This window comes from Lepidochelys olivacea (genome assembly GCF_965140295.1).
Source record: "Lepidochelys olivacea isolate rLepOli2 genome assembly, chromosome: 16".
In the NCBI taxonomy this organism is placed as follows: Eukaryota; Metazoa; Chordata; order Testudines; family Cheloniidae; genus Lepidochelys; species Lepidochelys olivacea.
The window spans coordinates 17,428,895-17,456,886 of record NC_140426.1 but is presented as its reverse complement, the minus strand read 5'-3'; the positions used below and the strand labels follow the sequence as shown (position 1 = coordinate 17,456,886).

The 27,992-nt window shown below is 48.4% G+C and overlaps 2 protein-coding genes across 3 annotated transcripts in view; one reads left to right on the top strand and one right to left on the bottom strand.

Annotated features, from left to right (window-relative positions):
* PLPP7 (phospholipid phosphatase 7 (inactive)) overlaps positions 1 to 27,385 on the bottom strand; it is a 43,732-nt gene extending 16,347 nt beyond the window's left edge. The window contains exons 1-2 of one of the 2 annotated variants that reach the window (XR_014714346.1): positions 24,652 to 27,385; positions 17,315 to 17,505 (exon numbers count right to left, since the gene is read on the bottom strand). Coding sequence is in view for 1 of the 2 variants with exons in the window: in XM_084650457.1 (XP_084506583.1) it covers positions 159 to 609 (451 nt within the window). In the remaining variant the exon portion in view is untranslated. Of the gene's footprint in view, positions 1 to 158; positions 802 to 17,314; positions 17,506 to 24,651 lie in introns of those variants that run through there. The other variant, XM_084650457.1, reaches the window with a different exon arrangement.
* Positions 11,056 to 23,687, top strand: FAM78A (family with sequence similarity 78 member A). The gene is made up of 2 exons (XM_084650456.1): positions 11,056 to 11,648; positions 22,764 to 23,687. Exons 1-2 carry the CDS (start codon positions 11,326 to 11,328, stop codon positions 23,290 to 23,292), a joined length of 852 nt encoding a protein of 283 aa, XP_084506582.1. The 5' UTR covers positions 11,056 to 11,325; the 3' UTR covers positions 23,293 to 23,687.
* Positions 27,386 to 27,992: the final 607 nt, after the last annotated feature.

Sequence of the window (27,992 nt, the reverse complement as noted above, 5' to 3'; positions counted from 1 at the left end):
TAAACCCCATAAACATAAGTTTTCTGAATTTAAGTTCATTCCCTCTTCCTTTAAAAACCCTGGAGATGGATGAAAAAGACAGAGGAGGGGGGAAAGCCTGCTGTCCCTTGTGACTAGGGGCTGGGCTTTGAGTGCAGGAGGTGGAGTATTTTACTCACCTAGCAGCAGGTTCATGAGGACCTCCTGTCCCGCCAGCGTGCTGCTCTTCACCAGGCAGATGAGTGTGCACCCGATCCAGGGTACACCATGCCCTGTGATCCCAATGAGTGTGATCATGGAGCGGGCGCTGCCCCAGGATGAGGCGCGGCTGGCACAGACCCCCAGCCTCTTGGATATGCAGATATCGATGGCCAGCAGGGAGTTGAAGGCAATTCCCTTGAAGGAGGGGTTCAGCTGCATACAGTCCTCCTCAGGAAGCTGCTGAGATTGCCTCCGCTCCTTGGTGCCTTCGTTTTGGGTGGGAGCCAGACCAGACTGACTGCCCTGCTTTCTGCTGGAGCTTCTGGTCTCCTGGTTTCCTTTCATGGGCTGGTTCAACGAGAGGAACTCAGCCCTGTTCAGGACATTGTTCCGCTCTCTGGCTCTGGCCCGGCTTTGGGATGCTGGCATTGTGGAGTCTCCCTAGATGAAACCTGCTTTCAAAAAACCGTACAGGAGAGAAATCCCTCTTCCCTTCCAATCAGCTCTCCCCACCGCCCCCCTTCAGAGATATGAATTTGGTAAGCAACACAGATTCCCTTCTTGTGCAGTCTCCCCCAGCACAGACTGCAGCTGTTAAATATAGAGCAAGGAATGCACATGGCTGTTTACTTCATGGGCCTAGCAAGCTTGGAAGAAAAATTAATGCCAGGCTGGGCAGCCAGTCCAACACCAGAAAAAAGGTTAAACAGCCAATGGATACAGAGAAGAGGAGGGGAAATTCTATGTGCCAAAGGTTGGTTGCTTCAGGCCTGGTCTATTTAAATCTTCCAATTGCTTATATCCCCAGGGCTGCAGGGGAGACTGGGAAATGTAGTTTTTCACCGTGCTCTTCCATTTGATTTAATGGAGGAATTAGAGCTGGAAAACGTCACACACACACACAAAGACACCCCACCAGGGCAGGGTTGATCCCTGCAGGCTGTTGTGCAGCCTGCGTTTGAAGTCTCAGGAGAGGAGGCTTCCTTGGGGCACTGTCAGGGAGTTTCTCCGGTTCTTTTCCTTCACTTAGTTTCAAGCCCATGGCTCATAACTGGCCCCCTTGTCCCCCTTTGTGCTGCCCTAAATAATTCCCATCACTCCTCGGTGTTAATTGCCTTCAAATATCACTAGTCCTATATTCCCAACACCCAGCCACCTTTTCTAAACTCCTGCAGTAACTGCTCCACCAACCCGCTCGCCTCTGGGCCATAGGTGTAGCAGCACCTGTCTTTGGACTAAGAGAGATGCTGGATTGCTAATGATTTCCCCCTTCTCTCCCGCCCGCCTCATTGTAGCACGTTTGTACTGCATCGCACAGAATCACAGAACCCTGATTCCCAGCAGGCGACACCTGCAAACTCAAATCAGCGTGGAAGATTGCAATGCAGTTAGCATCTGTAGCAGAGCAAGGTGTGACCAGAGAGACTACAAGGCACGAGATTCAAAGGGAAGCATGGAGTATGGGAAAACTGACAGGCTCAGGGAATAGGACGCGATTGATTTATTACGGAGACGTGTGATGAAGTGGTTATAGGTAACAGGCATGTTACTGGGAGATCAACAGATGCTGCATAGCTTTGAGAGGGATGGGGAATTCAGAGTTTAAAACAAAGAGTACTTTATGGGGCAGAGAGGAAAGAGGGGCAACAGAATGACCTCAGGAAAGGCAGCAGTTAATAAATGGACAGTATTAGGCAAGACTCTTCCCCCCTGCCCCAAGGTGTCTTCGCAGAAATTCCAAACTCAGTCCTCCTAATGCACTCTGGCCACTTCTCTCCTCCGCAGCTCCCCCACTTGCAGTTTGGTGTCCAGGGTTGGAGGTGTTCAGTTCAGTCGTCAGCCCCTAAGGGAAGTGCTGCCTGGGTTGCCAGGGGGAGGGGGAAGGGTCTTCTACCGCCTGACCCAGCGGAAGCGATTTCAGCTTTGATTGCTAGGTAGAGATATCTGCACCAAAGTCCCTCCGGTAAGCTGCGGCTCTCTGTGGCTTCAGCCCAAGCCACCTCAGCTCCCTGCACAGCCTTGAAGCACCTCAGTTTACCTCTGTCCACCACCTCAAAGCCAACCACTGTCTTGAAGCTACCTCCGTAAGGAGTCTTCAGAGAAAAGTCAATGACATATAGCATCCCTAAACAAAGCCCCTACCACCAGGAAGGGCGTCTCAACAGAAGATAGAGCCCAGTCTATCCATTCAAATTACTTACTTAGACTTTGTCCAGTAACTGCTATTCAGCTGTGCCAGGTCACAATCGCGGTTAGGGTGACTTCTCACCCTAGGCACATTTGATGCAGTTCTCTTTTCCCTTCATTTCCCATCACGGACAACAGCATTTTACTGCCCCCAAACTCAAAACTTAACTGTGTCTTAACCAAAATGCACCAACCTGCCACATAACTGAAATGCAAATGAGGCCTGGCCCATTCAATCATTTCCCCTTGCTCACGGACAGATGCCAGCAGAGAGCTCCCTGCCCTTTAGATCTCCTGTCCAACTGGAGTTCTCATGCAGCTCTGGGCTGCTGTTCTCCCTGTTCACCGACAGATGTCAACAGCAAGCTCCCTACTCTTGCTTCAGGCCACATCTGCATAGGGGCTCAGATCAAGCTCCCTAATGCAATACAAACAGGACAGCAGAGGACAGCTTGGGCCAGCCCCCAACCAAGTCCCCCCCTTCCCTTGTGCGGGTGGTAGCCACACCTCAGTAGATCTAAATGCTCTTGGGACTAGAGCCTTTGCCATGTAAGATTTGGATCTACAGCTCAATGGATCTGTGCTTAATCTGGCACTGCTTGGAAAGGAACAGGGGGTGTCTCCAGGGACATTTCTCTGCAGCCCTGTAGGCCAGGCTGAGTCTTTTGGAGGAGATGCCTTTGCTACTTTGACCCCTCCAGATGGTGACAGGAGAAATATTGACAGTATTCAGGATTGCCCTTCAAGCCACAAGGCCTCTTTGCATGCCTCAGTTTCCACATTTGTCAAGTGGATATAATACACACCCATCTTTGTCACGGGCCTTGAAATCCTCAGATGATAGGCAGTGCAATTAAAGATTACCATTGCCCTATGGCACGCACATTCCTTGGTTCCAGTGCTATTTATCAATACAAGCATTAAGTCATACATTGCATGGGAGAGCTGAAACCATCTGTAGGAGGTGGTTTTGGCTTTGGAGGATAATAAAATAAATAATAAAACTTTACACATCTATTGCACCTTGCATCTGAGTCTTTCAAAGTGTGTCACACGAATTAATTAAGCATCACAACAGCCCTGTGGAGGGAGGCGGTATAAGACCTTGTTACAGACAAACTGACACAGAGAGGTTAGCCCATGATGTGCCCAAGCAAATCAGTGGCAGAGGTAATAAAGGGACCCAGGAGTCCAAACTCCTAGCCTCTTTCTCAGACCACCAGATATATTTTTACCTGTTATCCATAGAGAGGGAATGTATTTCAGTCTAATGCAGCTTCTCAGCCTCTGTTGCCCCAGGGATCTACCACTGCTATGTGATGACCAGCTGAGGACAGAGCTCTTTCACTGCGTTGCAGCAAACTTTTCTGTCCCCTCCCCTCTCCAAACACACCTATCCCATCCCAGGAGCCACACCCCAGCTTGACTTGTAAAGACAGCTACTACTTATATGCATATACAATACACACAACCACACACTCGTGCAGACACAGACAAGAGGCAGCACAGGAGGGCTGTTAGTAGTACACCACAGGCACGCAGTAGGTCCCATTTGATCAGAGTCATGCAGCTGCATTCTTACGCTATCAGAGCGGTCAATATCCCTGTTACTACTGGTCTGCCATTACCCTGTGCTGAGGTTCCATGGCATGGGAAAATCACCACCCACGTGCCATAGGCTAGACAGGTCACTGCTTTAACTTTATGACAGCTGTCACTTTTGCTCTGAATGGCCCACACACTCCTACTGCCTGCTGCAAGGGTGTTGCTCTGGGAGGGGGGGTGTCCATTTGCAATTAAGTGTTGTTTTTGTAGCAATGGTCCTAACAATCAGGAGGAAGAGTTCTGACTCTCTGAGCCATGGCGGGGGGGTGGGGTGGGGAGGAGGACGTTGTTACTGGGCAGTTTCCCCAGTGGAGTAATCACAGGGAAAAATACTTTGAAAGCAAACACTTGGGGTTAATTTTAAATCTGACGGGTCTCTCTCCTGCCAACTACTTTCCAGTACACGGGGGGACATTCTTTCTCTCTCACACATACACACATTTCACAAGCTCTAATCAGGGTCCCAGCCTTAAACATAAGCACAAGTGGTTAACTAGGGTACCCCACAGATTTAGCAGCTTATTTCCCAATGTCCTCCTCCTAGCAGCTTGATGGGAGAGGAAGGCAATTATCTGTCCGGTTCCCACTCTTCCTAAAGGGAGGAGAGGCGGCAACTCATCCCTTTCCCCCCTTTTCAGGGGTAAGACTGGACTGGGCAGGGAACTCTGCTTTTAGCAGCTTGTTGCTAGCAGCCCTACAACTAGGAAGGCTGCAATGGTCCATCGCCTGGGAGGGGAAGGAGAGTTCAAGAGAAAAGTTTTGGGTTTCCTACAGATCACACTGAGGCTGCATCATTCACAGATTGCCCTGAGCACCGACACATGTTGCACCTGCATGTTGCATGTCAGGAGAGGTGAAGCAGGGTTCTCAGAGGCACACCATGTTTTGGAAGCTAACCAGAAATACACGGCTTTGAAATATTATTAATAAACCATTAAAATGTGCCTTCCCTCCCTCACACACGTTCCGCTGAACGCTGTGCTCCCTGCTCAGATTTCCAAGGCTGCTGCTGGGTTATTTTGGTCTTGCAATCTGATCCACACTGGGTTTATTTTAGCACCTTGGAGAACTCCCAGGCTGATGGATTCCAGCTCCCTTCCCCAGATCCCTTCTCTGAGGCCACAGTTCAGAGGCCTTGCTAGCTATAGCAGACTAGGCAGCTGGCTAGGATGGCAGGTTTTGGAAGGCGGCAGACTGGTGGTGGCGGCAGAGGGGCTGCCCAGACATGTGGGCAGCCACCAGCCGTGGCTCCACGAAGCAGGAAGCGGTCCCCAGCTGAGCTGCTGGGGAAGTGTTCCTGCCCTCACTCCGCTATTCCCTGAGCCCAGTTCAGGTAAGATAGTGGTCACAGCAGTGGCTTCGGTGCTGAGCGGCTTGGGGCTGCTCCTGGCAGCACCGCAGGTTCTGCTAGGCCTTCAGCCACAAGTGCAATGCCCCACCCGGCTTCAGGTTGGCAGCTAACCCCCCTGCTGCCCACGCAGTGCCTGGCTCCTGCTCCACCTTCTGCTTCAACTCCCCCATGTGTGGGCTCTGGAGAGACTGACACGGCTACGAGCCCAACACTGAGATGCAAATCCAGAAAAGTGCAGGGGGTGGGCTGGGTGGTGCAGGCAGGGATACTGCGGGCCCAAAGAGCAGGTCTTGGCAGCTTGCAGGGCCTAGGGCACAGGCCTGAGGGGACTTTCATGGTGGCCTGGCCCAGCTCAACCCACTGGGATGTCAGATTGGGGTCTGTCCCAGAGGCCTCTGACCCGGCTGCATGAGGCTCAGGGCTGGGAGGTAGCAGCAGTGGGGGAGGCGCAGAGGGGCTGTTGCAAACTTCTAGGAGAGTAGGTTGAGGGCAGCAGACTGAAGTTTTGCCTAAGGTGGCCGATTGCTGTGAGTGGCCTCTGCCCAGGCCCAGCACATTTCCCCTCCTTGCCAGCTCCCTCCCCAACCAGCAGGCTCGTCCTCCCAGGCTGGCCCAACATTCCCCTGGGCTGGTGGGGTCTGACGGCCCAAACCCCCTGCATAGCTGTTGCTGCCTATCAGCTCAGTTGGCAATCCCAGCTGCGCAGCCTGCACTGGAGATGCAGTCAGGGAAGAACAGCAATGCCTCTGTCCCCATGATTCTGGAAACCTCCCCATCCCCACCCACACCAGCATCACCGACACCTTCAGCACACCCCAAGCTCCAGCAGCCACAGCCAAGAAGCAGCAGCAGACACTTGCAGCCAAACTGCTCAACAGCAAAACCTTCTGCCTTCCTACGATAGGACTGGTTTTCAGTAGGCTTTTGATTTGGAGGTGGCAGTGAAGGAGGTGGTGGTGGTGATGAATGGGAGGTGGGGGAAGGAACCTTATTTAAAATACATGACAGTATTCTGGAATATTAACCCGAAATGCTACAGCAACGCTGGCTCCAGCTGCAGTATTTGAGTCCTTTAGTGGAGAATACTGCAGTATTTCCTCCCCCCACCCCATAAAAGAAGGTGCTATATTTCCGTCATCCTCTGCTGAAACAAGGTGATAGTGCAGTATATCAGCCCTGCTGCTAGGAGAAAATAGCCCCAGGAGGAGTGGAGAGTGGGCATGTTATAATGTGAGACTGGGGCACACAAACACTTAAACAGATTTAAGAAGGAAAAGCATAGACAACCGAAGGGATCAGCAAATATCCCCAAGCGCCACATTATGTTGGGTTATGGCTGGGCCTCAAAGGCTGGCCTTCAGCGTGAACATTTTCACCTTCAAGCTCTTCTCCACACTGTAGCACAGGGATTGCTTTACCCAGTCCTCACACGCAGCCACTGCTGGAGTGGAACATGGCAATTGTTTAACAGTCCCCAGCATGCTACGCAGCCACGTACCACTAAACGTGAAGAAGAATCCCACTGAAGCTGCAGAGATGATTTGGAGTTATAGGTAGACTATAATGACCCAAATTAGAAATCAACGAAGACAGCAAAGTTAAACAGGCTCAGCGAAATTGTAACAGAACCAGATTCTATTGAAATCAAAATGCTTCTTGAAAACTGGGTTCATTTCAGAAGAACACTTGGGGGGGGGGGTGGAATCTAACAAGGTCGAAATGTCCCCTTGTCAACATTTTCAGAATGAAACATTTCAGTTTTTTGTTTTGAAATTATAGTTCTGCATTGGAATAGATATTCAAAAATTGGAGATTCTTAGTGCAGAAAAATTCCCCCCAAAATTAGGATTGGGTCAATGGAATCATTTTGGTTTTATTTCAACTTTTTTTTAATTTTATAATATATTTTGAAATTTTCAGTTTCTGTTCCCCTTCAGAACGAAGCCAGATTTTAAAATCCTGCACAAAACAGAACTTCTGTTGGCCACACAGCTCTACTCAATTATTGCAAAAAGTGCAATGGGATTTTGAATTACCTTGTTTTAAGTCTTGTCTGCAGAACATCAGTCCCAGAATCACAATGTCCAGAGCACTGGTTCAGTACTGACTTGGTAGAAAGAAGTCTCTTGGGAGTCAAGAACTTCTGAGTTCTACTTCCCCCTCCACCAGACTTGATGTGAGCTCATGGGCAAATCACTCCCTTGCATGCTCTGTGCGGCTCTGTTTCCCTGTCTGTTGCAGGGATAGTAATAATCAGTAATGAATCCAATGTTTGCATGGCACTTTGAAAAATGTAAAGCAAGAAAATATTACCACTTGCTGAATGATCAATGAATCCCCCTTCTAGCAGCTGTTTCCCTGGAAGCTTCCATCCAAAGACTGACCAGCTCTGATCCGGCTTAGCTTAATTTGACAATTTCACAAGACAACAGGGTGTGGCTGCAAAACGTGGAAGCCTGTGTTCATGCCTAGCTAATCTGTAGGTGATCTCTGCTGAGAGAGTAGACTGTAAATGACTTTTAAAGTCAAATAGGAGCAACCTCACGATCTCGCCTGCTCCATCTGGGGCTGGTCTCTGCTCCCCACTCCTGTACAGTTATGGGCTTGCTTAGCAGCTCACCACTCCCCTCCCCATCAGCCCATCACCCTGTCAGCTAGGGAAATTCCTTCTGTGGTGGTCTCTGGGCCTGTTTGTCCCTCCCTGGCTCTTTCTGCCCCAACCTATTGAGTGTGGTGGCCAGTTCTGCTCCATTCTGCATGAAGAGTGGAAGGTGCATGAAGAGGGGGAGCAGGCCAAGGAAGGGGCGTGGGCTCAGCATCCCACCCATGCTGAGGCACCTCATTCTGTTCTCCAGAGCAGAAAGGTAGAAGGAGGGAGCCTGGCTGAAAAGGAGGAGGAGTGGGGAAAGGCTGAACATGATTGGTCCGACTGAGTATTGGAGGCAGGACTTTATGCCAGCACACCCCAGGGAAATTCTTGTGTTCTCACTCAGGTCTCAGATCCAATGGGCTCCATTGCAATTCCAGCACTGCCCACAAGGAGCAGATACAACCTCGCCCTGTCCCGAAGGCATCTGCGTGTCTGAATTTCCCTCTGCCTCCTAACCTTCCGTGTATCTATTAGAAGACTGTAGAGTCAAGGGCAGAGATTGTACCTGGGTAGATTGCAGTGCAAAGCACATTGTCTGAGCTAAATTGTGTATGTAAATAACACACAAGTGTCCGTCTTATTATATTGATATAATACACTATACTGCTGGTTGACCTTGGGCAAGTCATTTCACATTTCTGTGCCTCAGTTTCCCCAGCTATAAAATGTGCATAATAATACTGACCCTCTTCGTAAAGAGCTTTGAGCACTACAGATGAAAAGCACTAAGACCTATAATAATTCTATAAACACGTGTGCACACCCCCTTTCCCCCCCCCCGCCAGGTTTGCAGCTGTGTTTAGCACCCAGCAGGGTTCATGCTCAGATCTTCACAGAGCTCTGCACCCAACACAGTGAGGAAAACTCTCAACCTTAGCCATTGGCTATACAACAAGACCATGGCAAGTATCAATAATACAAGGTAATAATTTTCCACCAGCCATTGCTTCCTCACAACCACTTTCAATTTTCTGTCTGTGCCAGCTACTCCTCAGTCCTTTTCCCACTAGAGAAAGCCTTCGATTTTCCATTGCCAGAATCCCCACCCAGCCCAGAGAGCCTAGGACTAAAGGAATATCATACCCCTGATTGAATCCACCTACCAAACTTCAGCCAGCAAATATTCCAGAGGAAAGAAAAGGGCCAAAATTAAAGTGACAGAAAATGCGTTGCATTTTTTTTAAATAGGTGGAATTAAAAAACCAAAACTACATTACCCAGAATGCCTGAAGCTGTTGAAAGGAAATGCCGTTTTGCAAAGAGGTTTCGCTCCAACAGCTGCAGTTTAAGCGAGGAATACAGGGGGAGGGTTGGGAGAGAGAGGGAGGGAGGTATGAGCGGCAGAGAGAGACCTGCTAATAATACTGCAGTTGGACTGGGGCGGAGGGAAAGAAGCTGTCATGCACAGAGCTCCCTCCCTGGAAAGCCTGCAAGAACAGCTGGGCTGCATGAGAATGCCACGGGCATGAAAATGAGTTTCTTGCAAAGTTTGACCTGGCTGTCTTTCTGATGCTGCAGCAGAAACTGAAGCAGGATTTTGTTCCCCCACCGTCCAAAGGACTGATCCACTGGAGAGGCTGAAATACAATTCAGATCCTGCCCCCTGATTTATTTCTTGCAACAAGAGGAAGCTTGCAGCAGCGAGGGGGAATCGCTCCTGCTTTTCTCACCTTCCGAGACAAAGCAAAAAAAACAAAAAACCCGACCCTACACACACACACACGCAAATACAGATCTGGCTGGAAAAGCCTGGCAAACGGATGCACGAAGAAGCTGCTGTCCCGGCACCAAGAAGCCCCCAGCAGCTGCAGCTCCGAAGCGATCTGAGACTGTGAATGACATTTATCCGGGGGGGGGGGGAAGAGGGGAGGTGCATTTGTGAAAATGCAAAGTCCCCCCAGGGTGCAGGATGCTGTGAAGCTCTGAAGACACAAGGATCCGGAAGCACAGACTGGGGGGAAGGCTGTTCTCTCTCTCTCTGTTCACACACATGCAAAGGACCCTCGCCCCATGCCTGCAGGTGATTCCCTGGGGGTGACGGCGAGCCTGGTCCCCAGAGACAAGACGGAGGAGGGCGGGCTGCGGAGCCAGGGCTGCCGAGACATCCGAGGACACAGGCGGCGTGACATGCGATCCACTGCAACAGCGAACTAAAAGCCCAGCGCTGGAAGAGGAGGAGGAGGGGTGGGGGCAAGCTGCGAAGCCACCGCCGGGCTCGCATCCTCCCGGCTTCGCATCCTTCCCCAGCCCAGGTGGCGGGTGAGTGGCGATGTCACGGGAGGCGATTGTTCGCTGCAGGCTGGGTCAGCGCGGCGGATCGTGACCTGGGGGAGAGCAGCCAGGAAGCAGCTCCAACTACCAGTAGCCTCAGAGAAAGTTTGACAAAACTTCTAGAGATCTCAGAGCCGGCTCCTCCCCATCCCGCAGCCAGGTCCGGAGAGGAGAGGTGGAAGGACTAAACCCAGGCGGGGTAGCCCCCCTCCCCACAGCTCGCGGAAAGCCCAGGAGGGGAGGAGACAGGGCGTCTGCCGGGCTTCCAGTGATGTTTTTGCAGTTGGAATCCGCAGTGATTGAGGGAAGAAGGGAGAGCAACGTTGAAACAGAAATCAGCGAAGTGGTGCAACAGAAAAGCTAAAATATCTCCTTGGGAACTGCTCTCATTTTCGTCATTTCCCCTCCTGTTTTATTTCTAAATGCAAAGCTGGGGGAATGTGATGTGTGACAAAGACCTGTGGTTTATTATTTAAGCTATTACTTAAAAAAAATATATATATCAGCAACACCCATATCTCCGCCACCTACAAAAGCCTGCAAATCAGAGATGTGTGGCTGATTTAACATTTTCCACCTTGATTTTTTAATTACAGTACTATTTTTCTTTGCAAAAGGAAGTTATGAACAACTGCAAGTCCGGAAGTGGAAATCTACAGGAGCTGTGACCAGAAGTATTTTATTATTTATATAGATGTGTCTATCAGCATTCTGCTTTTTCATCCAAAGAATAAAGGGAAATGCTCGCTTTGCCGATGTTTCATGGTGAACAGATGGCATTCAAGAAAAAGGAAGGACTAAATATCTCATCTTTAAAAAAGGAGAGGATTATTTATTGAACTCAAGACTTTTTTTAATCCAAAGAAGATATGAATGAAAGATTTCTTGTGTCATTAACGGGAGAATAAGAAAAGGCCCCTCTGCTTCTGAAGTGCAGCTAACTCCATAAGAGCCGAAGCAGCAGCGATAATACTGAAATTCAAATAAAGACTTTATATGATGAATTTTCTATCCTATGGATATCAATTTTGAGATTACAAAGCAGGAAGATCTATATTTGATCTAGCACCTTATCATTTCAATGCCTAATCTTCCCCAGGATTGCTGGAGTGTCCTAGGAATTGCACTGGTGTTGTATGCCATGGGCTGTATTCAGAGTATTAGCTGCAAATCCAAAGTTTTCCGGGAAAGTATTTCAGTGATTGAAGTGAAAGCCTCCATCGATCCCGTTCCCACCAGCATTGACGAGTCATCCAGCGTGGTTCTGCGATACCGGACCCCTCACTTTCGAGCCTCTGCCCAGGTCTTGGTACCCCCTATCCCTAAGAAAGAGACCTGGATTGTGGGTTGGATTCAGGCGTGTAGCCATATGGAGTTTTACAACCACTACGGGGAGCAGGGAATGTAAGTATTTCCAGTGAGTGCGAGAGCGTGTGTGTGTGTGTATTGAAGCAGGGGAAGCAGGACTTGGTTGGTGAAGCACCATTTAGCCCATTTGATTTAGCTTCTCTAATATTAAAACTGTACAACTTCTTTAAAAGAGAGATAAAAGCTTGAACTTGCCCCCTTAAAGGCAGTGGGTGTTTTTCCATTGACTCCCAGGGGAACAAAATCAGGTCCTAAAACAGAAACGCTTGGTTTGGTAGCCACCCAAATGCAATACCATTTATACAGAGGGTAGTCCGAGGGTTCCAGCAACACTGTAAATCCTGAAAGCAGAAGTCACCCCTGCCACGAGATTGCAGATATGGTAGAAGACAAGGGTGTTGCTTTTCATATGAAAAGGGAGTCCCTTCCATGCCAGATCTTTGCCGATGCTCCCCCCCTTTAAAAAAAGGAAAGGGTGCTTTTTTTACAAATCAGAATGCAAACAAATGCTGACACTTACAGCGTTCTGCTGTTGTAAACAAGTTGGGTTGCTATTCCTGCAATGTGCTATCAGCAGGGCTGAGTGCTTGACATTACACCAACTATGAATGTACAGCAGCATTAGGGGGCTGAATCCTGTTTGCTTTGCTCATTGCAACAGGCTGTCTGCATGGGTGAGGCAAGCAGGATTTGGCTGCAAGAGTGAAGGGTTAACACTGTGCATCACCCTGGGCCTGCGGTTAAAAATGTACATCCCCATCCACACCATGTAAGAACAAGAAGCGAAAAGAACGGGGGAAAAACACACACACCTCTCTACCTCCAAATTGTGATGTAAGTGGAAATGCAGCTCCACCTATATATATATATATAAATAACTATTACACACACACCCCCACACAGAATAGCAAGTGTGTGGCTCATGGGTAAAACTAGTAGAAGACTCATGGTGCAGCGGAAGTGGTTTGCCCAGCCAGCAGTACAAGAGCCTGAAGTTGGAACATAGCGTAGGCTAGGAGAGGCAGATGGCTTGGTGACTGGACACACTGATGCTGTCCAGTCTCACAGAGGAAGATGGGATGGAAAGGTCAGGCTTAAGCAACTTTCCTGATTGCTAATTCAACGAACACCGCATGAGGGAAATGCTTGCCTAGCTGGGGGAAAGACAGGCCAACTACAAAATGAAAGGTGGGGAGGAGGGAAAAGAAGGGGGACAGAGGATAGAACAAGAGAGCAGATGAACCTAACATATTGCCTTCCCAAAAGGTCCAACTGCATCTCTGCTGTACTCTACCTTCCAGTGCCTCTCCCCTCCAGGAGCACTGCAGGACCCAGAGAGAGCAAGCTTACATACAGTATTTGCCCAGCCTAATGACACAAGTTTGATATTTCAGGCATGAAGCGAATATGTGCCTGACAGGCCCAGTGCCCCAGGGGAGCAGATTGCCAAGGAGAACAGTTCCTGCTTTCTGTCCCCATTTCCTTTCCCAGTTCATTGCCCAAGCAGAAAGCGCTCCCTCACCAACACATGGGCAACAGCCAAATGTTGGGAGTTAGGTTGGATGGGGAAGGGGTAAGATTTTACTGATTCTAAAGCACACAGTGGGCCTTGAGCCCTGGAAGGTTGGGCTCACTGTCTGCTCTTTAAAAGGGGTTCTGCAGGGTAGTGCCCAGCAACAGGAAATTAGGGCTGGGGGTTTCAAAGGAGCTGAAACAAATTGGGTGCCTAACTCCCATAGCCACATTTGACAATCTTAGCCTAGATGATCAGGTGCAAAATCCACTGGTACATAAATATAGGTGGGTATTCAGTAAAACAAAACTAACAGGGCAGCTGGATTCTATACCCGACTGTCACTCACACACATAGAACTGGGGCAAGTCACTTTGTCTCTGTGCCTCAGTTTCCCCATCTGTACATTGAGGATAATGATGTTGACCTTCCTTTCTAAAATGCTGTTATAGCTGTAGATTAAAAGTTCTGTATAAGAGCTAAGTATTATCAGAGCAGCTGGAATTAAGCTCAGCACATACAGAGGAACAATGAACTATAATTCAGTAAACAATGCAAATTTAGGGATGAAAATATCATTGTATGTGTGCAAAGAGATGCTTTTCTCTGGGGTCAGCCATATTTAGCTGATTTTATACATTACAAAAACATGATTAAAAGTTTGTTGGCCTCTCCGTGCCATTTCCTTAGAGGGTTGCCCCCAGACCTGCCACATGATAAGGCTATAAAAAGGGCATTTGGGGAGAAAGACCTCTTAATGCCACTGCAGTACATTGGACTGCAAGAGTTTTTTGCCAATGGAAATCTGGCTGAAAGAACGGGCCAGGTCGTCTGCTGGTGTACATCAGCAGAGTTCCATTTTTGGAGTTTTACAGCAGTGGAGAATTTGGCTCAAGGAACACTCCCTCTTAAATAGGGACAACTGGATTTTTTTTAAAATCACTGTTGCAACGGACCATTAAAACAGGCTCTAATGACTGAATACAAAAATTAATGTCCATGCCCTGAATGAAGTCTGATGGCACGGGAAGGATTCAGGTTGAGAATGGGAGCCTCATCTTCGCACCAGGCTCTGAAGCATTTTTGCTTTTACATCCTGAAGTTGTCACTCAGTCATCGATACACTGCCCATTGCACTGAAAAAGGAAGGCATGGCTGGGGACCGCAGGAACAGACTGAGCTGTGCGTACCCCTCAGTACTAGATGGAGGAGAGGTAGAGAGGCAGTCCTTCAAACACACGCTTGTTTAAAAGGATGTCTGCAGCTCGGGGATTAGGTGCCACATTTTTAGGTTTTACACACAGACAAAGGTGGTCTTTTGAAAAACCTAATGCTAAGAGAAATGCCATTGCTTAAAAAGTCACTGAACTCTTCCTTGGCCATGAAGATTCCTCCTGCAGTGTCATGAGCTGAAAACAAACAGCAGAGCAACAGAGCACAAGGACTACGAAGTGAAACTGCCTGCTGTTCCTATTCTGCTGTCCTTTTGCAGACAACTTGCTTATTAGGTTGCATTGAGAGCCCAGTTCTGATACCATTGCTTACCCGGAGTAGCACTATTTGTAGGAGGGACTACTCGTCGAGCAAGGTGCTACTCAACTGGGTGATCAGAATCAGGCAGTGAAAGCTTTGCTTAAGCAGAGACGGCAAGGTCAGGCCCTACTTAAATTGTAAGCTCTTTGAGGCAGGGACCATCTCTTTGCTCTGTGTTGGTACAGTGCTTAGCACAGTGGGGTCCTGGCCATGACTGTATCTCCTAGGTGCTACCACTATACAAATAAGAATATAAAACTTATGTGAAGTTAACCAGGTTATTTTTACTGTCTCCATGGAGTAAAGTGCAGGTAACAGCACAGATGGTGATAAGCAAAACACAGACTGTGATAAATAAATCAGACTTTTCGAGTCATCTGCGAAGGCTTTTCAAAATAAAATTGTATATAGATTTTTATCTCTACAATGTCCCCTGAAATTTTAAAAGAGAGATGCCTTAAAGATTGCATCTTCCAGGGCCTACAACAGAAATAGAATTAAACTCATCTCTGCTATAAAAACAGGCCTATATGAAGAATAAACTTCCAAGACCCCAGGAGGAGAAATGTGATTGGAGACTAATCCACTAAAAGAACGGTGACATTTTTGGAGTGCAGCAAACCAACATTTGTTTAAAAAAAAAAAAAAACCTCATTGAGGTTCCCCCAAAGTCTAGAAGCGGTAACAGCTCTGCTACTCTCATGCATGAAAGTCTGTCCCCATTCCACTTTCTCATTCACTTCTTGTTCTTTACCAGGAGCTCTACTGAATTGCTTTGCAGTGCTGAAGTAGGTGAGGTAGAGGGTAAAAGCCAATTTATAAAGGGCGTTGTATTGAACATGGAGGATCAGGGGTATAAATCCATAAAAATCCAGTTCAGGATCATTCCCGCTTGTTGCTAATGGACAGTGCTGCCAGTCTGTTTCTGTCACCAGCACAGACTTGGTTAGCTGGTGATGTTAGTCACAATGAATCATGGGGAAGGATGGGTGGAAAGCCCAGGATGGCTTTGCATTGCCCCCCCGCTCCCCGAAATGGATTCCTTGAGCATCCGTGCAGAGCAAAGTCTAGATCTGATGCAAGCTGCACCCCTTTTATCATAAAAACAATATGCAAGGCCATAATGTCCTGTGACTAATTAAGGTCTGGCTTCAAGCACTGAGGTCCGAGGATGAGCAAGCATCCGAGTGTTTACTGATGGCACCTTATGCCTGTCTGAAAAGGTTAAATTTAATGCACCCATGTCATCCTGCTTGCTGCGGAAAGCTGGAGGTCACTTTGCTTGAATTTGCTGTCACTGCACACAATGCTGTACTTATGGCCTCATGTTATACTGCAGGGGAACATCCAGAGGGATTGTATAAACCAGCGACTAGGTCCCCTCGTTAGGGAATAGAAAGAAACATGCCTCAAAAGGAAATTGGGAGGGGGTCAGAACCCAGATTAGGAAGGCTGGAAAATATGGCTTGACAGGCTACAGCCTGGGCACCATTGTTCCACGGAGATGTAGCTGAAAGAGTATGTGTGTGTTCGTAAAGGGCCCGTGGTAAATTAAAGCAGGCTTTTCAGCTACCCTAGTTTCTGGTGATTCTGGACAACCGAGCAGCAGAGTAAACCACAAACCTGTCAGCATTACAAACCAGAACCACTGATTCTGGAGCAGCTCAGCCTGAAATCAGACAGGCTTGGGAGTTCACACAGCTTCCCTGGGGTCGAAGAATTTACAGTGCAAGTTTCTGGGCTTTCCATGGCACCGTTTTAATCCCAGAGAGATCCGTTTGCAGCAACTGGGCATTCTGCAGCACCATCTTCTGATCACGTCAAAATGGCTGGTCGGGGGAGAATTATTTGACTTCATATGGACAAGCCACACAAGCAAAGGTCATGACCCCTCGTGGCAAGGGATCTTTGATAAAAGCAGGCAAGGGGCAGGAAGTCCAGGGTTTGTGGTTCATGAGCTATGCTATTTAGTTTCCCTTTGCTCCAGTAACAGGATGATGACGAAGGCCTACTTCTTCCTCTCGCTAACAGTTGCGAGTAAATTTGATGCTCATTGAAATCCTCAGGATTAGTCACGCTTGCTAGAATTAAGAATGGAGCCATAAGGTGTTGTGCAAATTTCCTCCCCAAACCTCTCACCTGCCCTGCAGCATCCACTCCTAATCCCCCACCCCTAGCCCGAGTCCGTCTATAAAGTTAAACCGATGCACCTTAGCCATATAGAACCCCTTGCCATTTGAGTCCTTAGCCTTCTCCCTAAACTCTGCAGATGCACCTCTTGATTGGCAACACTCCTTACTGGTCTAATCCAGGGCCCAGCACAGATTCATAGATACTAAGGTCAGAAGGGACCATTATGATCATCTAGTCCGACCTCCTGCACAACGCAGGCCATAGAATCTCACGCACCCCTGCGAAAAACCTCTCACCGATCTGTCTAGGCCTCTCAGTCCTGACTTGCAACAACCTTTGCAAAGCTGCTCCTGACCAGAGACTCTTACATAATGGTTTTGGGATGCAGACAAAAGATCCATCAGACACTAAGGTGGAACCAATTAACTCGTTTTCACAGTTCCAGTGGCATCCTCAGCCAGACTGTTTTTCCACTGGCCTGTGGCAAGGGTAGGGCAAAACAGCTCAGGATTCAGTTACAAACCTTAAGTAGCGGACGGAGTCCCAAACGAGATGTCCCAGTGTGGCACGCCCACGTTTATACAGCCCCAGCGTCTCAGCGGTGGGCACATCCATAATGTATAGGAATGTCCAGGAAATTGTCACATCTCGTCCCCAGGCCTCAATCAAGCTGAGCATCAGCAATGATGTGAATGGAAAGTAATCCTAAATCATCTGCTGAAAGGGAGAGAAAGGATTCCCATATAGTATTTCAGAGATCACACTTGATGAGACTCTGCTGCAAGGGCTAAACCTGTTGCTATAGTACATGACCTCCAATTCATCTTCCCTTGCAGGGAAGAGTTCACTGAAAAATCCCTAGAGCTTTTCTTTCTCATCCCTTGTTGAGGAGCATAGGGGAGAAATGACTCCTTGCTGTTTGAGACACTCATAATCAGTCTCCCCTGTGCCACAGGGGTTATGGCTAGAATCCACTCGGGTTTTCTTTTTACAGTTTTAGGTCAGAAGTGGCTCTCGGGAAAAGGACTCCCTCTGTCCGTTGGCAATATACTTGGAAGAACAAGAACTGCCGCAGACAGTATGTTAGCCAGTAGGTTTGTAGCACATGAAAAACCGAATCAGGCTATATACCCCTACAGGCTCTGATAACATCACATGGCACTGAACTTACCAGGCAGGGGTCAGGATGCCAGGTTTCTGTGGCCTGGACATTTTGAGGCCAGGATGTTCAGAAGTGACTAGTAAAAAGAAAAGGAGTACTTGTGGCACCTTAGAGACTAACCAATTTATTTGAGCATAAGCTTTTGTGAGCTACAGCTCACTTCATCGGATGCATTCAGTGTATTTTCCACTGAATGCATCCGATGAAGTGAGCTGTAGCTCACGAAAGCTTATGCTCAAATTAGAGACTAACCAGTTTATTTGAGCATAAGCTTTCGTGAGCTACAGCTCACTTCATCGGATGCATTCAGTGGAAAATACACTGAATGCATCCGATGAAGTGAGCTGTAGCTCACAAAAGCTTATGCTCAAATAAATTGGTTAGTCTCTAAGGTGCCACAAGTACTCCTTTTCTTTTTGCGAATACAGACTAACACAGCCGCTACTCTGAAAGAAGTGACTAGTGATTTTTAGGGGCCCAACTTGAGACACCTTAAAGGGGCCTGATTTCCAGGAAGTAATGAGCACCTGCCTTCTGCGAATGAGGCTCCTTGAAGGTGGGCACCCAAAGTTGCTAGTCCCTTTTTAAGATCTTGACCCCAGATCTTCACGCCCTATGCAGTTTCCTAAAATAATGCTTTGCACTGAATATTTTCCTTTGATGTCGTGTCTTCCATCCTGCAACACCCCTGTAGACTGTACAGACTACAGCACTAGACATGCAGCCACGCCATATACAGCATGCTGCAGCACCACAAGTGCAAGGCTTTTAACCAAGGAGACCACAACTAACCTCGGATCGTAAAAGATACCCCGCAGGATGGTTAGAGTCAAACGTCTGCTGCTAACTAGTGAAAGAGAAATCTCATAGGGCTTTCCAAACATTAATCATAGAATATCAGGGTTAGAAGGGACCTCAGGAGGTCATCTAGTCCAACCCCCTGCTCAAAGCAGGACCAAGCCCCAAGCTTTGCTCCAGATCCCTAAATGGCCCCCTTAAGGATTGAACTCACAATCCTGGGTTTAGCAGGCCAATGCTCAAACCAGTGAGTTATCACTTCCCTCTAAACTAATTAGTCCTCAGAACAGCTTTGAGAGGTAGCTTGTATTATTCCCACATTACAGATTGGGAAACTGAGGCAAGGAGAGGTTCAGTGACTAGCCCAAAACCACACAGTGAGTCAATACCAAAGCTTGGATTAGACCAGGGGTGGCCAACCTGAGCCTAAGGAGCCAGAATTTACCAGTGTACATTGCCAAAGAGCCACAGTAATACGTCAGCAGCCCCCCTTCAGCTCCCCCACCCTGCTCCCAGTGCCCCCCCCCAATCAGCGCCTCCCCCTCCCATCAGCTGCTTTGTGGCGTGCAGGAGGCTCTGGGAGCAGGGAGAGGAGGAGGAGCGAGGGCATGGCAGGCGGCGAGTGGGGGCCGGGCCTGTGGCAGAGAGCACCCCCCAGCACATTGGAAAGTTGGTGCCTGTAGGTCCAGCCCCGGAGTCTATGCCTATACAAGGAGCCGCGTATTAACTTCTGAAGAGCCGCATGCGGCTCCGGAGCCCCAGGTTGGCCACCCCTGGATTAGACTGTAGAGTCTCCCTCTCCCAGTGCTGTGCTCAAAGCATATTTCTCTGATTTACTCCAAAGGCTGTTTTAAGGCTGGGACATAGGACTTGTACTGAAGTGCAAGAAAATCCCCCCAAAACACAGTAATTCTGGCGTGTGATAGCCAGTAGGAATTCAGTGTGCACAGGAGAACCAGCGTTGCCAGCCCAATTTGTAAAAGCATGCCTCCAGAATTCATCTTGGCCTTTGGGCTCCTGTCAGCATTTGTGGTCACTCGAGTGGGGTTTACTTTGCCAAAAAACGGGCTCTCAGCTGAGCTAAGCTATTTCTGGCATCATGTCCCTCTTACCCAATAATCAGCTTCTCATAATGGGCTTGAAAAATCCAACTGGAAGCGTCAAAACTCCAGCATTTGACGTCAGATGTGCAGATGGGGCAGGAACATTTTTGTTCATCTCCTCAATAGAAAGCACTAGCCTTTTGGTTGGAGTCCTGTGATTATGTTTAAACTCGCAATCAGAAAGACTGCAGCTGCTTTCCCCTCCCCCTCCCAGTTTAGAGGGCATTGAACCACCTAGCCTTTGCTTTTGTGGTTACTGTGATAGCCTGCAAACCCTTGGGTGTGCGGTGTGGCACTTTTGTCTAACAGTGACAGCAGGTGATGAGGAGTCAGAACGTCTAGGTGCTTTTCCCAGCTCTGCCACTAACATTTATCATTTGTATTTTGGTAGGTAGTGCCTGAGGGTCCAACCAAAATTGGACCCACCTTGTACCTGGCACCACACAGACGTGAGGTCTCTGCTCTGAACAGCTTACAGGCTAAATACACAAAAAGGTGGGAGGGGAACGGACTTGTCCAAGCTCAGCCATGAGGTCAGCAGTGGAGCGGAGGAACAGAATCCGGGTCTCCTGAGTCCCACTCTAGGGGCCTAACTGCTGGACTGCACTCTCTCTCTCACCGCTCTAACTTGCTGTGATGTTGGGTCAGGCATTTAGGGCCAGATTCTCAGAAGCATTGAGCACTCCCAGACGCCACTAACATCAGTGGGCTCTGCAAGTGCTCTGCAACTTGGAGGGGGGAAAATCAGACCATTCACCCCTCTGAGCTTCAACATCTGTAAAATGGATAAAACACAAGGTAGGTGGGAGGCGGGCTACGGTGCTTATTAGCGTTTGGAAAATGCAGTGAGCACCCTGAATTTAGAAATGCAAAGTATTCTACTCAGATCCTCTAGACGTGTAAGTCAATCCACAGACTTAAAAAAAACCAAAACGCACAAACCACAAAAGCCAGCATGCATGCAACCCTCCAGCCAGTGGTGTAATATTTTAAATGCTAGTGTTGCTTCTCTTGTGATGAGTTTTGAGATGTTTTAGCAGACTTGGCGTATGAGGAAATGGGGTGATGGGGGTGTGGGCTGAATTTCTGCATTTTGATTGGCCACAATAAAATAAATGGCAACACTCTGGGAGTGACGGGGGTGGGGGGCAGAGGTGGAGGAGGTGGGGCTTCCCTTGAGTGACATTTGCCCTCCTGCTCTGATGGGGGTGGGGGGGGTCCTTTTGAATGCAGAACAGACACACCTCACCTTTTAATTTGCCAGTGGGGCCATTTACCTCCCTGCACTCTCCAGCTGCCTAATTAAGAACAATCGGCCCAGCTGTACCACTCCCCCACCCCCACAGGGAAGGCTGCTCTGTTGTAGCTGAACTGCAAAAGTAACAGCCCAAGGGTCACTGGAACAACTTGCCTCATTATTATTGGTTTGGTTGGGTTTTTAGCTGCACAATCAAGTCTTGCGCTGTAAGAAAGTTGCCCTAGATTAAAGTGGAGGGACTGGGGAAGGGGTAGAGGGAGAGGCTGGGCCTTATTTAATGTAATTTGTATTGAAGTAGTGTCCAGAGCCCCTGGTCCGTATCAGAACCCCATTGTGCTGGATGCTGGACAAGGCAATCCTTGCCCATGACTAGTGCTCTACCAAATTGACGGCCGTGAAATCTGGTCTTTTGTGTATTTTTACCCCTTATTATACAGATTTCACATGCGAAACCAGCATTTCTCAAACAGGAGGTCCTGACCCAAAAGGGGGTTGCAAGGTTATTGTGTGTGGGGGTGGGGGTCATGGTATTGCCACCTTTACTTCTGTGCTGCCTTCAGAGCTAGGCGGCCGGAGAGCAGTGGCTGCTGGCCAGGTGCCCAGCTCTGAAGGCAGCACCCCACCACCAGAACCGCAGAAGTAAGGCTGGCAATACCAAGACCCCCCAACAATAACCTTGCAACTCCACCCCCCACAATGCCCTTTTGGGTCAGGACCCCTACAGTTACAACACTGAGAAGTTTCAGATTTAAATATATGAAATCATGAAATTTATGATTTTTAAAATCCTATGACCGTGAAATTAACCAAAATGGACTGTGAATTTGGAGGGCCCTACCTATGACTGGTATATAGCAGGGGCAGATGGAGAGGACAGTGGCTTGTCCAGAACGTTGAACAGTGGTGTGTGGTTAGAGACTGAATGAAGATAGGAAGGTCCCTGCTAAACTCAAGTATTTATTTCAGGACTTAGCAAGCGGCAGGGCCCGCTGAAAGCTATTAGACTGGGGACCTCCTCTCCCCACCACTTGAGGCTGCTCCACCTGTCCCCTAGGATTGGGAGTCTGCCTGCCTGCCTTCTTGGCAGCAGCTCTGCCTATTTGGGAGACTTGGGTTTGACTCCTGCTCTTACTTAAAACCAGCAGAGGCCAGGAAACTGGAGGCAGCTTATTTGTCCTGGAGGCAGGGAGTGAGTAAGAGGCTGAGTAAGGAGCAGCACAAGATCGGTTGCAATAAAGGGTTTTTAAGGGACAGGAGAAAAGAGAACTGGGATGGGTCTCATGGCTCTGATAGTGATATAATGGGCCACCTGTAGGAGTTTAGAGACACCAATATATTTGAGAGCACACCCAGTAGTTAAGTTGTGACCACACTGGTACCAAGCCTAGAGACTGAGTTTCCAATCCTGTGTGATACCAGTGTAGTGGTGCCCCCCACCTCTAGGATTGGGCCTTGGCATTTGCAATGCTGTTTTAACAGAAGGGATGAGCTCTCATTGCAGAGGAACATTGTGAGCACAAATCCCGATAGAGGAAGATACAGGGAAGCCACACTCAAAGCCGCCCCCGCTCTCAGGCAGTACAATGAAAAAACCCAGCCCAGTGAGTCCCTGCACTAATCAATTACTGTGATTCCTTCTTGGTTGCGGCAGGTCGAGTTGGGAGCTCCCGGATCTGCAAGATGGCAAGATCCAGGCCATAAGTGACTCAGATGGCGTGAACTACCCCTGGTACGGCAACACCACAGAAACGTGCATGATTGTGGGGCCCACCAGGAAGGAATCCAAGTTCACCATCAGTATGAATGATAACTTCTACCCAAGCGTCACGTGGGCGGTACCTGTGAGCGAGAGCAACGTGGCGAAACTCACGAGCATCCACCGGGATCAAAGCTTCACCACCTGGTTGGTTGCCACCAACACAGCCACCAGCGAGATGGTGACCCTGCAGACTATCAAGTGGCGCATGAGGTTGGGCATAGAGGTGAATCCCAGCAGACCCTTGGGGCAGCGTGCCACGCTGGGGCAACCCTTTGCTCAAGAGCAGCCCCAGGTCCTTAACAAGAATGAGCCAATACCACCCAGTGCCCTTGTGAAACCCAATGCCAATGATGCTCAGGTACTCATGTGGAGGCCAAAGGATGGGCCACCACTAGTGGTGATCCCTTCCAAGTATCGGTAATAGCAACCCGGCATCCTGGCACCAGAAGGGAAGAAAATAACCCTGCACTTAGATACGTTTAGAATCTAAGCAAAATTGAGATGCACTTTTTATTCATTCAACAGAAATGCAACCATTCTACCTTCTCCCATTGGGACGGATCTCACTGTGCTAAAGCTAAAGAGAAGACCTTGACCAGGGTCTGTATCGTCACCTGATTCCTAAGGGAGGAATCAACAAACTAAACTTTATTTCCAGCTCCGTAGCTTTCTTTTCTTCTTGACTTTAGTTATTGTTTGAACTTCAGTCTCATTAGCTCACCCAGATTGTCCAGAACAAAACAAGGTTTTTATCTGGGATTTTATTATATTTGGTGGGAGGAAAGGGATTTTTTTTCTCTCCAGAATGAAACTCAAGTTCCTGGAGCTAAATGCTATTTATTTATTATGGGGTTTTTTTAAATGATAAAAGGTTCTGAGTTGCAAACTTAAGTCATGCGGCCTTATGTAGACTTTGCTTTGCATTGCCAAACTTTTGCCTTAAAGCTGTGTTTGAAAGAAAATTTAATCTCACCAAGCAGAATCTCTTTTCTACAGGATTTTAGGGAGGGTCAGGGGAAGCATTCTGGAGCGAGGGATAGATTGTCAGTGTATCAAGGGATGAGGAGGAAGGAATGATAATGGAAGAAACCAGATTAAAAAGAAAACCTTCCTGGTTTTAAACATGGAAGAAGCAAGCATGGAATTAACCCAGCTCAAAACCCGTTGTTTTGCTGTATGAGCAGAAATGGGACTAGTATTGCACACAAAGTTGCAATGCAAGTAACAAGTGTGTTATAGAAATGTCTTCGGACGAGAGCTGCCGGGCCCCTCGCTGCTCGATAGAAGGGGTCGTCACAACCTTGCATTGCTTAAGCCTTCTGAGCTGAGCCTCTTTTGGCACGAGAATACGGAACAATCCAGCCAGTGGTGGGAACGACTGGAGATGTGGTACTCAAAAAGAAATGCAAATCAGGGGAATTAGTTTCATGTTGCTTGTCCTGAGGAGATGACTTTCGCCTTCCAAACTAGCACACAATTATTTTCCCCTAGGGCATCGTGACTGGTGGGTCACACACAAGCTGTAATATACGTGGGGTCAAATTCTGCCATCGGTTACTCCCACGAAACCCCAATGAATTCATAACAGGGTGGGGTGAGAGAAGCAAGATACAGAGGGACCCATCTAAAATCACTGGGGCTGTATGGGTGTAAATGAGGAAAGCTGTTGTCCACTGGAGTCTCTGACTCAGGAAGAATTATACCTGTGAAAATAATATGCACCCTTCCTATTAACAGTGAAAACAAAAAAGTCTCCTCTTACTATAGCTTTAGTGCTCACCTGTGCTGATGGAGAACCAGCCTCATGGTCCCACCGGATTCAGATGGCTTTCAGTGATAAGGGTTGTAGGTGATGACATAGCTGCAGAGATATGGTAGAAGCATACATGTGTAAGCAGGCAACCCAAAAGAAGGTGTAAATATTGCAAAATCTGCATCCTGCGGGGAGCATGCTCCGGGAAGTCAGGTCTGTTTGGAACTGGGATGGGATGAGAAGACCTACCTTATGTTTTCAGCTCTTGTTGTATAGCCTCAGGGATGTCACCTCACCTCTCCTCTGCACCTGTAAAATGGAGATAGTGACACTTCCCCTTACGGAGGAACTGCTTAGGGACTAAGAGTGCTCAAATGTTCTGTACCTGGCTGGTCCCTGCTCAGCTGATTTCACTGGGACTCCCCAAGACTCCCATTTGGATCTGCCATTTCCCACGCTATGCTCCAAGCAGCTGTCTCTCCCCCCCACTCATCTGCTAGCTGCTAGCATTGCAGCCAGCCTCCATGCACGCTCTTTAAAGAGCTCACCAGCAAGACAGCCTTAGATATACCAGGACCCTCCCTAGTTGTGTCCAACCACTTTATTTTGGCAGGATGCTCAAATGCCACCCTCCCACCCAGGGACCAGAGGCCTCAGTGTCTGCTTCAAAGCCCCGGCATCCCACATGACAGCACCCAGAGTCATCCTCCACACCACCAGACTCAGAGTTTATTCCCAACAGCAACAGTGTTTATGGGCATTCTGGGAGAGACTGCTCCGGATGGGATTGTCCACGGATGCCTGCACTCTTCCCAGCAGGCAGATATTTGACTCAGGGAGCCATTCATGAGAAGCAGTTTGCCAATGAACAGCCGAAGAAGGCTTAAACCCAGGCCCTAGATCTAGAGAGGATGATGAATCAAGCTTGTGAGACCTTGTGGTGTGCACGGCAACTGCCTCCACCATTCTTGAGTTCCCCTTTCTTATGTCTAATCAGCTCCCAGCTATAGCTTGACTTGTACAGACCCTTGAGACTTATCCATATCCTCCCCTGGGCAATACCATGCAATAGCAAATCACTGAATACAGCAAAACCTCTTCCTGCTGCGGCCGGACTGGTGATAGTTGGGATGGACGCAAGTGGTGAAGCTTGCATCCATTTCTCAGCAGCCCCAAAGTTTGGTGCGCGCGTGTGGGGAGGTGTTCTTCAGGCCTGGCATTGTTTTGAGCCTGTTTCTGAAGTGCTGAGTATTTACAGCTCCTTTTGACTTCAGTACAGGTTGTGGGTTCTCAGCACCTCTGGAACAAAAAATCAGAACCCACTGTCTTAACTAGCTATATGAAGGAGTGTTCGGAGGAAAGATTTCTTCTCCTGCTCACCAGAAATCACATTCAGGGAATCCTCAGGTCGTATTCCATTTAGCATGGCGTTAGGCTTAGTCTCTGGGTACATTAAACAAGCCAGATTCCTACCGCCTATCTTGCTGGATTGGATACACCCCTGCAATTTGACATTAACCTCTTTGCAAAGACTGTCCTGCTGCACTGAGTAGACCTGGCTGTGCCGTAAATGTGAGAATGAAGGTTCATGTCAGGGGTCAGAGTTTTGCATGACCTTTGCAAGGCCTTTAACTCTCACTCCATCCCAAGAATGCCTCTCCCGTTTCCTTGTTGGAAACATCCTTCCCTCCTCCCTTTGTGCTGTCAGACGCGGGGGTAGAAAAAGGACACTGCCTTTTTAGAGACTTCATGCTTTGTGATTAAATAGTGATGTTTTTCCAATGTTGCTTCATTACAAACCTGCCGAGGACAGATTGAGCCAACACAAAAGAGGTGGCTGCTGGAAATGGAAAGTGCTATGCACACCACTATTTATATGGCTGGTTAATAACTCAATAGCCATATATTTAGAATTGCTGTGGATAGCACTTAGCCTCTCCTTTGGTACTTGAATGTTCAGGGCACCAGCTCATGCTGCACTAAGTGGCTGCAATCAGCAGAAGGAAATACAGCGACCTCCCTATTTGGGTGCTCTGGAGCCAAGCAATTGATGGGACTGTATGACGGACGTGTCCTGAAGAAAGTGCAGCGCTAACGTTGGGTACTGCTGAAAACATGAGCCATTGCAACTCTCGGTTCAGATCTGGTGCACAACACGAGTGTGGTAGCTCTGGTGGTCCCATCTTACTCCTCTCATGATGGGCAGTTCTCTACAGCCCCAAACCACTGCATGAGCTGAAATGTGCCAGTCTCTGCTGGGGAAGGATTGGGTCAGTCTCTGCTGCAGGTCAGGAGAGAGAGGATGGGCAGAGCTGCGGAGGGACCAAGATGGAAATAGCAAGGGGTCCCTCACGTTAACTTCCATCTCTCACACACTGAAAGGAGGCAGGACTTCATGTGTGCTAGTGAACAAGAACCCCACGTGAGCAATGGCACGTGGATTCCATTCCTCCATTGTATGCACCAGCGAGCATGGCAAGAAGCAGCAGAGAGCCTGCAATGCTGCTCAAGAACAAGGGGAAGGAAGACCAGTTCAACCCAGGGCAGCTCAGAGAAAAGCAGTCGGATTAGGATGGTGCTTTGGGGGGAGAGAAGGGTTACCTTAGACCCCGTAGCAGAGGTTCTTCTCTAGCATTCTGCCCACATTCATGCCGCAGCAATATGAACCGTCCTTGGGGTCTTGCAGAGATACTGTGAAAACATAATGAAAACATTCTGGACACTTAACAGAAATGTAAAAACAAAACCCTGCTTTTATAATGGAGAGAAATAAAGTGGAATTTTTCAAACAAGTCTGCTGGAGTGGTTTTGAGAGAGGGAGGAGGGTTTGGATTTTTTTTTAAGGTAAAGAATACATGGTGTTTGCATTCATGCTCAGATGTCTACCTTAAACATTCTGCTTGCAGTGTATGTGCTGTTTGCGTGTGTATTTCCACAATGTGTGGAGGTACTGCTTAAAAATACAGGGGAGCTTTCCACCTTCCCCTAACCACCATCTGGGCTATGTGCCCTGTGATAAAGCTGCCAGGCTAACCTAGTCTGGAGCACCCACCAGGGTAGACACCAGTTGAGCTTCTGCACAATTGGTTACCAGATGTGGTTTTCACACTTGCTCAGCAAGGGGCTTGCTAAACTTTTTATCTGCTTAGATGCTGCATCTTGAGAGACCCATCTCTTCTCCCAACCTCCTACCCTCACTTGTTCCTCAAAGGGTTCCATACTGAGCACCACCAAGCACTCATGGCCATTTTATAGGGGCAGATGAGCAGGGCAACTGCCCTGGGTACCAACTTGCAGAGGTTACCATCCAGCTGTGCTGATTGGCTGGATTTGTTGATGGTATTTTTGGGCACGGCGCTTCGATATGG